General features: G+C 48.1%; 1 protein-coding gene across 7 annotated transcripts in view; it reads right to left on the bottom strand.

The window, feature by feature from the left end:
• Window positions 1-15464, bottom strand: part of LOC119448782 (general transcription factor IIH subunit 1) — a 93317-nt gene that overhangs the window by 44821 nt on the left and 33032 nt on the right. The window contains exons 6-8 of one of the 7 annotated variants that reach the window (XM_049665879.1): window positions 15158-15237; window positions 12783-12947; window positions 8767-8967 (exon numbers count right to left, since the gene is read on the bottom strand). The exons of 4 other annotated variants lie outside the window; for them this stretch is intronic. In XM_049665879.1, the coding sequence (XP_049521836.1) occupies window positions 8767-8967; window positions 12783-12947; window positions 15158-15237 (446 nt within the window). The remainder of the gene's footprint in view (window positions 1-8766; window positions 8968-12782; window positions 12948-15157; window positions 15238-15464) is intronic. 2 more of the 7 variants (XM_049665875.1, XM_049665877.1) reach the window with 2 other exon arrangements.

The following is a 15464-nucleotide window of genomic DNA, read 5'->3' as shown; positions in this document are numbered from 1 at the left end:
AGAGCAGGCAGCATGATTCCAGCTCTTTTAATCTTTTCCCATGCATGCAGTCGTCAAAAGCATGGCTTTTGAGATTTCAGGGAGCTGTTGCCGGGGTGCAGAGCGATGACGATGGTGATAAGCACATCGCGCCACCTGTCACTTAGGTAGGAAACCACTTGTAACCCACGAACCCAGTTATAATGATGCTGGTTTTGACAATAATATATCGGTTATAACAATGAGAAGCTGCTGCACTGTCAGCTTTTGTATGTTTTCTATGGTGAAATACCCCACTTACTACAATGCCCCCATGCCGCATTATCAGTTATGACGATGAAGTCTGGCTGCTGGGTGTCCGTGCCGAAAGGTAATGGAATCCAAAATCCTTCAAAAGAAAAAAGATAAATTCGAACTGCTGCCTGATCGCCCACCACCCCAACAGCCGCTGCGAGGTCATACAATAGAACCTGTTTTCCAGCCTCCTCCGCATCGCCAACCTCGCGCGCCTCTCTCCAGTCGCCCTTCCACTCCTCCGAACACAAATGGGCTGCGCCCATTGCTCTATGCCGCACCACCCTCCAAAACACAAATGGACCGTGTCAACTGCACTGACAGCGCTGTTCCCTGATTGCTCGCTGGCTCTCATTCTGCACAGTTCTGGCAACGAATTAGGTTGCTCGTGCTCGTATTTGTTGGTTGCGTCAGAGTCATTCCTGGCCACACCGTTTCTCCGCCTCGTTTGGCTCACCGTCAAAACGGGAGATGGCTGATCCGCCTGCTGATCATCGGCAACGCACGATGTTGCCCGTGAAAAGAAAGCACACTGATATAGATTTGGCAACGAAGTGCAGTATCATGAAGGAATACAAAGATGGTGAAAAAGTGTGTGACTTGGTGAAGAAGTACGGACTATCGCAATGCACAGTGTCGACAATCAGACAATCGGCAGAGAAGTTCGACAAAGAAAACTGCTCGGTAGGCAACTGACACAAACACATTCGACAAGGTATATCTACGAGTGGTTTCTGTGTGCCCGTGTCATGAACTTGCCCATAACTGGCCCATAACTGGGCCAATTCTGGCCACAAAGGCAAAGCAGTTTGCCCTACTCATTAACAATGTGGACTTCTAGCCAAGTGGCGGCTGGTTACAGCACTTCAAAGAGAGGCATAGCACTGTTTACAAAGTCGTCACCGGTGAGGAAGCTTCGCTCGATGAGGAGACGAAGCCGAAGTGGGTGGAGGAGACGTGCCCTGCGTCCTCAACAACTATGTTGACACCGATGCATATAATGGCAACGAAACAGGAGTGTTCTTCCAGATGTTGTTGTCCAAGACGCATGCACTCAAAGGAGACACGTGTAAGGGTGGCAAAAACAGCAAGCCGAACCTCACTGTGTTTTTGTGCACCAACATGCATGGGAGCGACAAGTGCCCTGTATCTGTCATTACAAAATCAAAAAATCTCCGCCAGGACACCGGTACGCAACTGTCCCAATTGCAAGGCATTGATGACCGGGGAACTTTTTCATGAGTGCTTCTTGGAGTTTGATCAATGTATTGAGCGATGTAAGAGGAAAGTGATGCTCATCATAGATAATTGTAGTGCTCACCTAAGCTCTCAAGCGTGGAAGTTTTTTTCCTGCTGCCAAACACGACGGCAGGATCGCAGCTTAAGCACGACGGCGTGATTCCCAATGTATCGTCGCTGCATCCTGAACAAGTTAGTCTTGTTGATGCACGTGGCCATGCAGACAAGCAGGGTGCAGCCTGACTTTAAGATCAATCTATTGGTGGCCGTGTAGTTTATCTTTGGTGCATGGCCCAACATAAGAGACTCTATGGTACAGAACTGCTTTAGGAAAGCGTGCTTTGTCTGAGGCAGCCGTGACTTATACGAAGCCTATGAAGCTCCCGCCGATGAAGTGATGCCTGAACTTTGGTGCGCAGTCGACGAGGATGCTTCAAGACTCAAAGAATTTCTACATGTGAACGACGCATTAAAAACATCAAAACGTCTAAAATCAATGAAGTGATCAGCTTGAACATGCTTGCTTGGATAGAGACGGAAAAAGTGGCAGTGGCAGCAATGACGCAGTATGGCAGGCTGCCTCAACGTTGTCCTCGTAGGAAGCCCTGCAGATGATTCAGTCCCTCTGGGGCTTCATTCTGGCATAGGACCTTCTGCTGCACTACGTGGAGCACCTGGATGCCTTGGAGAAGGATGCCGGCAAGCTCCGCATAAAGCAAGCAAGGCTAACAGACATGGGGTTTTCTCATGCAAGCCAGTGAGAAGTGCATGGCGAGATGCTTGTGGCGATCTCGGCCGTTTTTCTTCTGGATTTCTCATGCTGAGAGGCTCGCACGGCAACCTTCTCGTATTTTTTAAAAGGCCCCCTTTTGATTTGCGTGTCACTTGCGGGTCACCCGTGCCCCCTCTTTACAGTTGTTATAGCAGTGCCATTCTTGAAAGCCGGCAGCCGCGGCTTGTTACATACGATCGGAGTGCACAGGAAGCAGAGTTGAACAGTTAAACAAGCCAACACAATCAGCAGCTGGATGGAGGAAGGTGGTAGGGAGGGGCACTGGCCTCCCCGCCATTATGGCATTGTAGTTTTCTCACAACAGCTCTGCCATCCCCCAATTTTGGTTTTTTTTCATGCAACCCAGTTATAAAAATCATCGGTTTTAACAATGCAATAATTGGGGCACTTGAATATTGTTATAGGTAGGTTCAACTGTACCTGGCATACAACACGGAATGCTCACCCAAGCCAGTACACCAACTGCTCATAAATAACGTCACTGCCTACGTATATGGCGGCACCCATGTATAAATGAGACGAAAGGAATAAAGGGCCGTGTAACCGTGTAAACTGTGTAACCGTTTCAACAAGACAGTTTTGTTAACACACAACAAAGTTGGCTTCTGATGATTTGATTATATATATATACATATTGCCACCTGGTGTTTTGAGCCAGCAAACGATCAGCATTGCGTGCCCAGCAAGAACGGCGAAGAAGACGACGAAGTCGAAGATCCCGCGCCAGCTGGAGAACCATCTTTTCGTGTCTGGCATTCTTCGGGTCTGGCTGCTAGTACTGTTGATTGATCTTGCCTTAGCGCGTGACAAACTGGTGGAGGTGCTGGGTAATCTCATCTATGCACCAAACCCCTCCGAGCAGCGGGAGCTCCAGTCCTGTACCGGTGGTTACGCCTGTACACCGCGCCAGCAGAAGGATCCGTGGACAAGCCCCTGAGTTTGGACTCCTCCCAGAGACAATGGCAGCTCCGACCACCCCAACCGGTATGGAAGGCACTACGCCGATTCATTGCACGCTACTTAGTCCGTGAACGCCGAATCCTTTCCACGGTGCCATGCATGAGGATGTTGAAGATTGGCTGGTGCACTATGAACGTGTTGCCTCGTACAACAAGTGGAACGATGCAGACAAACTGAAAAACGTATATTTCAGCCTTAACGATGGCGCACGTGTTTGGTATGAGAACCGTGCAGATGCCCTAACTTCTTGGGAAGAATTCAAACGCCGTCTTTTTGAGACGTATGCGAGCCCTGATTGCCGAGAACGAGCTGAGCGTGATCTCCAGTCCGGTATACAAATGCCGAATGAAGGTGTCGCAATGTACGTCGAGGACATGACACGTCTCTTTCGACGAGCCGACCCCAGCATGTCGGAAGAAAAGAAGGTGCGGTACCTGATGCGCGGAGTGAAAGAGTAGCTGTTCGGCGGTCTCGTGCGCAGTTCTCCAAAGACTGTGTCAGAATTTCTTTCCGAGGCCGTCACCATGGAACAGACTCTTCGGCAGCGGGCACCATCATACGAACGCCAAGTGAACGCTGCCTCACCTACGGACTTCTTCGGAGCTCTCGGGGGCCACGTCGATTTCTTTCGAGAGCTCATCCGGTCCGTTATCCGCGACGAACTGCAGAAACTGTCGGTACCCTCACAGCCGACGCTCAGCTCTTTGTCCAGCGTTGTCCGTGACGAAGTGCATCATGCGTTAAGAGAACCACCCTTCAGCACAGACGCTCAACCGCTAAGAACTGACAGCACCTGTATGTCATATTCGCAAGCTTTGCGGCAACCTGCCCCACCTTCCTTCCCGCTTCGGACCGCGTCTCCGGCCATACTACAGTCCGACCAAGCGACCTCTTATTACCACGACCACCGACAGGCCCCAAGGAAATCAGACGTGTGGCGGGCACCTGATCGCCGTCCGCTTTGCTTTCACTGTGGTGAAGCTGGGCATGTCTACCGACAGTGCTCTTATCGAGAGCTCGGATTACGCGGATTCTCGGCAAACTCGCCGCGACCTAGGTTCGGCCAGCGTCCTCCTGCGATTGAAGAATACGTTGCCCAGCTGCGGGGATCCTCATCAGCTCGACACCAGTCACGCTCCCCTTCGCCGCGGCGATTTTCTCCGACTCGCCGTACGTATTCGAGCGTGGTGCAGGGTCGGTCGCCCAGTCCGCGCCGGGAAAACTAACCACAGCGGCCTTCGGGGGCGAGGCCGCTCTGTCTGGACGTACTCAAGGACCCCTGCTGACCCGTACGCGACCCGACGATACATCGACGACGACAGTACCTGCTGATTACAGACGACGAATTTCCTTGGACATTCCTGTATTGCTCGACGGTCGTGACGTGACTGCTTTAGTGGACACTGGAGCAGATTATTCGATAATCAGCGAAAAACTGGCCACCCTTCTGAAGAAAGTGACGACGCCTTGGAATCAAACGCCACTTCGTACAGCTGGCGGGCACATCGTCACACCACTCGGCATGTGCACGGCACGAATACAGATTCGCGGCTCTACGTTTGTTGCCAGCTTGAGCATTCTCCCTCAGTGTTCTCGTGACCTAATCATCGGCATGGACTTTCTCAGGGAGCACGGAGCTATCATCGACATTCGACAACGCCTCGTCACTTTCTCGACAAAGAGCGCCGCTGCGACGACCAACACCATCCACGCTCGAGCACCTCTTCGTGTCATCGACGACGCTGTCACGTTACCACCGCGTGCCAGTATCGTGGTTCAAGTGGCATGTGACAGACTCTTACACGGTGAAGCGGTCGCAGAAAGCAATCACTCTCTCCTGCTTTCTCAAGGTGTTTGCGTAGCAAGAAGCCTTATTGATCTCCATGATGGTCACTGTGACGTTCTTGTCACGAACTTCAGCTACGAACACCGCCACCTTTTCCCTGGTACTGTCATCGCCTACGCCGACCCGATCGCCGACGTCACTGAATGTTTTGCTTCCCAGGCGATCGTCACTACTAAAGCACCTCTAAGCAACGTCGACATTAGTGCAACGCTTTCTGAAGACAACAAACAACCCCTGCGTGACCTGTTGCTCGAATTCCACTCTTGCTTTGCACGGTCGTCGAAGATACGTCAAACGTCGGTTACTAAACACCGTATCATCACCTATGACGATGCGCACCCCATACGGCAGCAGCCTTATCGTGTTTCCCCGACCGAACGACATGCCATTCAAACGCAGGTGAAGGAAATGCTTCAAGACGGCGTAATATAGCCTTCATGCAGTCCCTGGTCGTCGCCTGTCGTGCTTGTTAAAAAGAAAGATGGCACGCTTCGGTTTTGTGTTGACTACCGGAAGCTAAACAACGTCACAAAGAAAGACGTATACCCGTTGCCTCGTGTCGACGATTCTCTGGACAGGCTTAGGCGCGCGAAGTATTTCTCCTCTATCGATCTGAAAAGTGGCTACTGGCAAATTGAAGTAGATGAGCGGGACCGCGAGAAAACTGCCTTTGTGACTCCGGACGGCCTTTACGAATTTAGAGTACTTCCTTTCGGCCTCTGTTCCGCTCCAGCCACATTCCAGCGAATGATGGATACCGTTCTCGCTGACCTCAAATGGAAAAGCTGCCTCGTCTATCTCGATGATGTCGTTATCTTTTCGGAAACTTTTGACGAGCACCTTCGACGCCTTCGGAACGTACTCGAAGCCATTCGATCGGCTGACCTTACCCTCAAGCCAGAGAAATGCCATTTCGGTTACGAGGAACTGAAGTTTCTCGGTCACGTCGTGAGCGCGGCAGGTGTTCGGCCCGATCCTGAGAAGACTGCTGCCGTAGCTGCTTTTCCAGCTCCAACCGACAAGAAAAGTGTCAGACGATTTTTGGGCTTGTGCGCATATTATCGACGCTTCATTGAAAATTTTTCGAAGATTGCAGAGCCGCTATTTCGCCTTACACGTGACGACTCGCCATTCCTCTGGACTGATGAACAACAGACCGCCTTTGCCGAGCTACAACGTCGATTGTCTTCTCCTCCCGTGCTCGATCATTTCGATGAGGACGCTGACACAGAAGTACGCACTGATGCCAGCAATATTGGTCTCGGAGCTATCCTGGTGCAAAGGCAAGACGGGACTGAACGAGTTATAGCTTACGCGAGCCGCACTCTGTCACGCGCCGAGTCCAATTATTCCACCACAGAGAAGGAGTGCCTCGCGGTCATTTGGGCTACTACAAAGTTTAGGCCGTATCTCTACGGGAGGCCATTTAAGGTTGTGACCGATCATCACGCTTTGTGCTGGTTGGCCAACCTCCGAGACCCTTCTGGACGATTGGCACGTTGGAGTCTGCGACTCCAGGAATTTAACATCACCATCGTATACAAGTCTGGCAGAAAACATGAAGATGCTGACACGCTCTCACGAGCACCTGTTGAATCCCAGAATCCTGACGAGGAAGATGACAGCGCCTTCCTGGGAGCCCTCAGCCGTCCGGATCTGCTCGCTAAACAGCGATCGGACGCTGAGTTAAGGCCCATCATCGATCACTTAGAAGGCGACATCGCGTCCATTCCTCGCCCTATTTCGCGACGGTTGTCGTCATTTTGCCTACGAGAGGGCATCTTATACAAAAGAAACACAGGTGCCGGCGACAAACCACATCTTCTAGTAGTGCCTCAAGACCTTCGCGACGACATCCTATTAGCCTGCCACGACGAGCCGACATCTGGTCACTTGGGCTACTCAAGGACTCTGGACAGGGTACGACAACTGTACTACTGGCCTAGACTGACTGCTTGCGTCAAATGCTACGTGAAAGGATGTCGTGAATGCCAGCGCCGCAAGTCATCACCCTTCAAGCCTGCAGGCCTTCTACAACCCATCGACCCCCCGCGTACGCCGTTTGATCAAGTTGGAATGGACCTTCTTGGCCCATTTCCCTTGTCTTCCTCCGGCAATAAGTGGATCATTGTCGCAACCGATTACTTGACGCGTTACGCTGAGACGAAGGCACTACCACGCGGGACAGCATCTGAGGTTGCCCAGTTTTTTATGCATCACATTGTGCTTCGGCATGGCGCACCGTCATTCATCATCACTGACCGAGGGACGGCGTTTACGGCGAAGCTGCTGGACGACATCTTTAAGTTGAGTTACACGAGTCATCGAAAGGCCACTGCATACCACCCTCAGACTAACGGCTTGACAGAAAGACTAAACAGAACACTGGCAGACATGATCTCTATGTACGTGGATGTGCAGCACAAAACGTGGGACGAAATCCTGCCGTACGTAACGTTTGCGTACAACACTGCCACGCAGGAAACTACACGATTCACGCCGTTTCGCCTCGTTTATGGTCGAGATGTTCAAACTATGCTCGACGCCATGATTCCGTATGACGACATCGATCAGCCCGACCAGTTAGCCCCTGACGTCGAGGAGTACATTCAGCGCGCCGAGGAAGCACGTCAACTGGCCCGTGTGCACATAAGACAGCAGCAGTGTACAGATGCAATAAGGTACAATCTCCACCATCGACAAGTTACCTATGAGCCCGGTGACCAAATTTGGGTTTGGACCCCCATTAGACGGCGAGGCCTCAGCGAGAAACTCCTGAGCAAGTACTTCGGACCGTACAGAGTATTAAGGCGTGTCAGTGACGTGAACTATGAAGTGATTCCAGACGGAGACCTGTCATCACCCAAGCGCCGATTACCACGCCCAGAGATTGTACATGTCGTCCGCCTCAAGCCGTATTTCACACAGTGATGTTCATACAGTGTAGTGGTGAACAAACATTTTTTTTTCTTGTTTTGCTGCTTTTTTTTCTTTTTTGCCCCGAAGAACTGCGAAGCGATTGTTTTTTTGTTCCCGACCACAGAACGCATTTTTCGCCTCGTGTTCATGTCCGTATGTGGGCTAGCGCGTTTCCATTTTTTTTTTGTGTGTGTCTTACCTAATATATGTACTTTCCGTGTACGTCTTGTGGTTGAGCATCGAGTCGATGCTTCATTGGGAGGGGGAATAATGCCACCTGGTGTTTTGAGCCAGCAAACGATCAGCATTGCGTGCCCAGCAAGAACGGCGAAGAAGACGACGAAGTCGAAGATCCCGCGCCAGCTGGAGAACCATCTTTTCGTGTCTGGCATTCTTCGGGTCTGGCTGCTAGTACTGTTGATTGATCTTGCCTTAGCGCGTGACAATATATATATACATATATATATATATATATATATACATACACACACACACCACGTGAGCATCTTCCCAGACTTCACACACATGCACTTTTTTCTACTTCGAAACTCCTAATGCTAACGCAAAAAAAAAAGAAGAGGCAGTGTTCAAGCAGTTGTAGTCCTGCATACAATTCTAGAATGCAAGCCATTCCAAGCCTCACTTTCTAAAGAATAAATACCCAAAAATATGCATTACAAAAGGCTTGAAGTACCAGTACAGTACACGAACAATGCCTCGGCTACCGCTTCCTTACCCCTTGGCCAGAGGGGTTCCACTGCGCGAGCTCCCGTTGCAGGACGCTAGGTGCCACGTGAGCCTCAGGTGTCGCCGAACTGTCACCTGTCGTGGGTCCTCGTTGGTGCCGCTCTCCCTGGCCCAGCCGCACGGGCAATCCACTGCCAGTCCCACTGTTGCCAACCAGGTCATCCAGCTGCGTCTTTTCCCACACTTTTGCCTGGCAGAGAATGAAATAAGAAAGGGGGATGACAAATGAAGCCATAAAAAACATTGGGGAAATTCCTATGCTTTCCTTGGCTTCATGTGGTTGTTACAAAAAAGTAGAGCCACTCGGTTCTCCTTATCCTTCATTGCCCAGCAAGGGTCCAGTCTCTGGCAGCCTTCATTATCTGAGGCGGTATATGAGGATTTACGGCCAGTGCAATAAGTGGCCACAAGTGGCCAGTCTAAGATCACGTCTGCATTTGAAATTATGTTCTAACTCTATATATGTTGCCATGGCTGTGTGTGGTGCTAACACTCCCAGGGCTATTCCTAGCACACACACACAACTAAGACTGTGGATAAAGGAAAAGCTGCCACCGCGTAGCTCAATTGGTAGAGCATCGCACGTGTAGTGTGGAAGATGCGGGCTCTCATCTCCCAACAGCAGCAAGTTGTCCTCACGGTGTTTTCATCCATTTTCATTTTCCTTATTATTTCTAAATTTCAATTAAAGGCACAATTACTTTCTCCTATGCCTTTTTTGGCTTCATTTTCTGATGGCTTGATGCATTACTCGCTGGTCTTGTCGCATCCCCCATGTTAGTTTGGAACGAGTTGCCCAACAATGCAAGAGACACCAGTACTATATTGCATCTGCTGCTTCAGTCTGTACTTGCGAACTAAAGAGGTTCACGTCCTCATTACTAGCGGAAAGCTAAGGTATTTGAGCACATGCCATCAGAAAATGTGGCGGGGCATAAAAAAAATCTTGGCCTTGGATAAGGTTCAAACTTGCAACCTTTCAGTTGGAAGCCAAGCATTTTGCCTAATGTACAGTGTAGACCGCTTATAACGTAAGTCACCGGAGTCGCGAATATCCGCACTATAAGCGTACCGCACTATAACCAAAGCAACAATTTTCAAGGCCCGCACATATGCAAAACATGTGCACCGAGCCACCACGCGTATGCGACAGTCGAGGAATGCGGCTAGAACGGTTGCATTCAATTTACAGTCGAATCTTGTTAATTCGAACCAAATCACGCGGCGGCGCCTCCGACCGGCATTGTGCCGGCACCGCCATAGAGTAAACGCTTGGGAGAGACCCCTCAATGTCGCGCGTGAACAAAACAACAAAAAAAGAAGAAAAAAATGCGGCGGAAATTTCCCCCTCTCTCAAATGGCAAGGTCGCCGATTCTGCGTTGCGCCGGAACATGCGTGTACGTGCCGACGTCTCAGCCACGCTACCGCAGCCACGCGTAGAAAATGGCAGTGAACCCTTCTTTCTCCTTTATGCTTCCTCTATTTTATAGTCACGTGTTGACCTTGCACGCTGCAGCTACGGCGCAGAGGGAAGCAGCGGCGCTATCCCAGGCCGGCCAACGCCCGCTTCCCGATAACGGCAGAAAACGAAACTTCGGTGAGCTGGCGCCGGGCCGGCTGTAGTGGCGGCGCCTCCACGGCGCCGGGCGCACACGGTGACAGTCGAAAGTGAGGGAGGTATGAGGGAGGGCGAGGGGAGCCACCGAAGCGGCGGAGTTGCCGATGCAAAATCCACTTCCCTGCCGCCCTCCTCCCTCACATTCCACGGTCTCTGCGTGCACCCTTCCCAGTGCGGTGCCGGCGGCGCCTACTCCCTGAAGTTTCGTTTACTGCCGTTATCGTGAAGCGAGCGTTGGCCGGCCTTGGCAGTTTAGTGGCCCTCGCTCGCTATGCGCGCCGTGATATTTCACAACTCGCACTCAAGGTTCTGGTTTCAGCCTCACTGGCTGTTTTTTCGCACCACGTGCCCTTCTTCTCCACTTCGTCTCTCTTTCTTCCTCGAGCGCTCCTTGGGGCGCCCGTTTGAGGGGTGCGTTCGCCGTCTCCGCTGACTTCCGTACTCCCAGGCAGCTGCACTGTAACCGGTATTTCGTTTCCCGCAACTGCACTATAAGCGATACGTGTATACATAAAGTACTATGGGAAAATTAACAGGAGTCTGCAAAGACCGCACTACATCCGGTCCTGCACCACAAGCGGTTACGTTATAAGTGGTCTATACTGTACCAAGGCAGTTTCGTGGAAGTTATGTGATATAGGAATATGTTATTAAGCCAATGCACATGCAGTGAGGCACTTAGATGTCCCATTTTGCACACACTTTACAGACTACAGTCTCGCATTGCAAGCACTGGAACACTACGCACAACAGTGAAAAGACAGATTTCTTTGTGTGGTCCAGACAGATTCCTCTTGTGATGAATAATAAGCGTGAAGCACCTCAGGAGAGTTTGCTGTTGGGCAAGTTGGTATGTACATAATGTCATAGGGAATGTTAGTGTACCAATTCATGCCATATTACAATGTGTCACGTATCACTACTTGCTGCCAGGCTAGTTGGTTCATACTAATTACAATGTGTTAAGACGTGAACCAAATTCAAAAATGACAAGGACAGGAAAGAACGTCCTTCCTTCCTTTTCTTTTTTTTTTCCAGAAAGGAAAAACGGCATTCCTGTCCTTGTCGTTTTTCAATTTGGTTCGTATCTTAACACATCATAATAAATATGTCAATCCCTACACATCATAATAAGGTATGAACAGATCATAAACGACATGGAAGGGTTGTGAAGTGCTTATGTAAACGCATTAGCAGATGAAATGTGAGTTTCTCTCAGCTGTTGCCGTTACAGCTCGAGCATTCACTGTCAAAAGTGAAGAGCCTCAGAGCATTTTTTTCGCTGGACAGAAAAGGCCATTGAAACAATATTTAACAAGAAGAATTATTTGTAGTGTCTCATCCTGTAAAACAGTTGCAGACTTGTTTAATTCACATAAATGCCAATGCAGTGCAAGGCCTCAGATGGGCCACACTGTTGGTTTTTCGAGTACATATTAAAACAATCAGCTAGGCTGGGGTTTTGGTGAAGCAGCGAAGATCAAGGTGAAGCGACAGTGAAGCAGCGACAGTCATGCTCAAAAGGATCATGTGAGCATGAGGTTACATGCAACCAATGATCAGCATGCTTGAGACACTTTCTGTAACACAAAATAGCATCTGAAGTTCTAAGGATCTGCTTACATTACCGAAACATGTTGCCGCATCAGCAATATATGTTCTCCAACAGCTTGACTGTTATTGTGAAAATTATCAACACTTCTTACAGGTTGCAAGAACAAGGCTCCCAACAAGTTTCTTTTTGTTGCGATGGAATGGCGCTGCCAACGGCCAACAAGTCGTTTACAAACAATAGTGGTGCCAACTTTCTGTCCAGTGCGACAGCATTATAAAGAAGCTGGCGAGACACCATCTTCTCTATGCCATTAGGCTGTGCAATAAAGTTTACCTGAATTGGTGAAATTTCGCACATTTGCATATAGGACTGTTGCCATAATTTCCCTCGCCACGACAACAGGATGCAAGCGATTGCTGGTGATAGTGGCACAATTTAGTGCTTTGTTGTAGTAAGCTAGTAGGCACAGCAGCACATTATAGATATGGCAGGTAACACTGGTGGAGTTGCATCTGTCACAATATTGAAAGTATTACTGTGAAATCACACACATATTGGATGCAGTCCTCAATTCCAGTCACAAAAGGTGAAAATGCTGCCTAATCAATCAGCAGTCTGGCCATTTTCCAGGATGTCAACATTTTCAGTCAACTACCTTCTGTCACGGTAGTAAAACATAGGGCATGGAAAAATGGGTTTATGCTATGGCAAAAGTTTCACTGAATCAACATTCTAACCAGAAGATAAACATTCTCACAGTATTACCTGTCTGGTGGAGCTAATTAATCTTCTTAATATTCTACCCAGAAAAATCTGCATGCACACACTTACATGCTTGACAGCAACAGGGTTTTCTTCTTGGGAAGGTTCCACAGGGGCATCTTTGTCATCACCACAGGCACGTAGAACCATCATGGAGTGATGGTTAAATCTACGAATCATAGAGTGATTCGCTACACTCCCTGCATATGTCACCGACCCTGGCAGGTCTCGTTCCTGGTATGCACAGGAGGTCGAAAAGCAGTCAGTCACTGCACATGCCATTTCTTACTTGCATCAACATAACACTAGTGAAAAATCAAAGTCAAATTATGGGCTTTAATGTCCCAAAGCAAAACTAATGATGCATTGTAGAGTGTGTTCCAATTCTGGCAAGCATTGGAGACAGTTTACGCTAACAGCTAAGAAAGCAGCTTAAAGCCGAAGTCATGAAATGCATCTGTAATTGCCTAGAAGTCACAGCGACATGACAACACCTCACATTGACTAAGAAATGCACATAGTATAACGGTTGTATTTTAACACTTTGCATATGGCAATGTATTAAAAACACAACACAGCTCACATTAAATCTGTAAAAGAGCATTACTACGTTTTCCTGTGAGCGGACAAACTTTCCATCAATTTTCCAAGCCTTTCGCTCAGCCGCCACCATGTTTGGACGACAAAGCAGTCTTCATCGTTTTTGAATTCAATGGTGTTTTAGTGAATCCGTCTCTTTTGCCAGCTTCGTCAGAACTATAACGAGACATATGATGGCCGCTGGCCATTTAGCTGTCTATTTAGCCATCTAGAGCAAGTATTAGGACACAGCCATAGTGGGCTACGAATTAATTTCAGCCACTTCTGGTTCTTTAACCTGCACCTAAATATAAGTACGCGAGATTTTTGCGCTCTGTCCCCATCAGAACACGGCCGCCACAGTCAGAAATCAAACCCACAACCTCGCACTCAACAGCAGAATGTCGTAGCGAATGGACTAACACGGCAAGTATACCATTAGAAGCATGCTACCATCTATTGAATATCTTGGTTTGGTGGCTAACGGAGTGGAGACCAAATTTAAACCTTCGCTTGCCCCTGCTTAAAATGGTAGATATGCAAGAGCGCATTGTAAATTAAGCACGATGCAAGGTTTTAAAAAACCATGCACAGTATTTTCTTTTATTATCAAGCTTTCAAATGAGTATAATATGTGCTTTATGTACATACGTTGTGCCTAGTGCACAATTTATTTAGATAGTGTAAAACTCATTTACAGAATAAGTTATTTAATAATAAATTGATAGGTCTAGGATTCAGGCCCCGTTTCTCCAAGTTTCAAAACTGCCATTTTAAACTATTAGGCTGTGGCTCACAGCACTGCTGCTTTTTACCACTGCAAATGGCATATCTTGAGGGTCTAATATACTGCATATTGGTATCAGTGCCGTGTGCATTCTTAAATATATTGTATAATGCTGGACCAAATCCTAGTTTTGTTAAGACTATTTTCTATAAGTTACAGATGGCTGCAATCCTGAGAGTCACGGACAAAAGAAGCAAAGAACAGCGTATGAGAGTATTGGGCCAATTGACTTGTCGTAAACAGGGAAAACACACAACAGGATGAGAGACAAACAATGTATGCACTGCCTATCAAATAATGGTATTACTCAGAGTTGTCACAGGCCGGCGGCGTTTTCTTCAATAAAGAAATTGCTCTCTGTCGCTGTTTATCATTAATAAACGACGCAAAGTTAGAGGTAAAAGATCCCAACAGGCAATCTAGGTCCAAAAACACGGCAATGCTTTGATAGGCATATCAAAATATGATCTCAGTTGGTCAGGGAAACGACAGGCCTACACCAAAATGCCAACCCCGAACAACATGAAACGGCAAATGAAACCTAACAAATAGAACAAGGTCAACAAGAAAACTGGGTAACCGTTTCAAGAAGACAGTTTTGGTAACACACAACAAAGATATAACCAAAAACAGGAGAGTAGAGCACTGCATTAAACCCCGAACAACATGAGACGGCAAATGGAACCTAACAAATGGAACAAGGTCAACAAGAAAACTGGGTAACCGTTTCAACAAGACAGTTTTGGTAACACACAACAAAGATATAACCAAAAACAGGAGAGTAGAGCACTGCATTAAGTGATGAAAGAAAAGGAAGGCGAGCCTTCCAACTAGAGCATGCAACAGCCAAAAAAAGCGATGGAAATGTACACTCAACACCACTAGGCTCCACAATGCGTTTCACTCCACGCAGTCATTACTTCAGCCAAAATCCGTCCACAAGGACAAGGATGCGGATTACAGTCTAGACTCTATGCCTACAATCTAACACCACTCCCTTTCTAAACAAAGCTCTTAAATTATTTAAAACGAAGCTCTGAAACACATTAGACCACAGATACACAAAATACAGACTCACATTAAATGATTCGATGTCTTGGAAAGATGAGATGTCGACAAATGGATCGCGGAATCCTTTTGCAATAGCCTCCTGTATATCTAGAACAGCAGTGTACAAATAGCAAACAGTGAACACAACCAACCTGTGCAAAAAAAAAAAGAAGTAAAATAATAAGCCCCGAAACACAGAGTATAGCATGCCTGAATGTCAAGAACAGAAGACCTAACAGAGAATATACTGTTCAGCTTTAGTTATGCATGCACGTAACAGAGAAGGATACATAGACCCTTGTATCGTTGCGATCTTATGCTACTTTTAGATAAAC

The sequence above is a fragment of the Dermacentor silvarum genome, chromosome 4 (assembly GCF_013339745.2).
Source record: "Dermacentor silvarum isolate Dsil-2018 chromosome 4, BIME_Dsil_1.4, whole genome shotgun sequence".
Classification (NCBI taxonomy): Eukaryota; Metazoa; Arthropoda; class Arachnida; order Ixodida; family Ixodidae; genus Dermacentor; species Dermacentor silvarum.
This window is presented reverse-complemented; position numbering and strand designations above follow the sequence as displayed.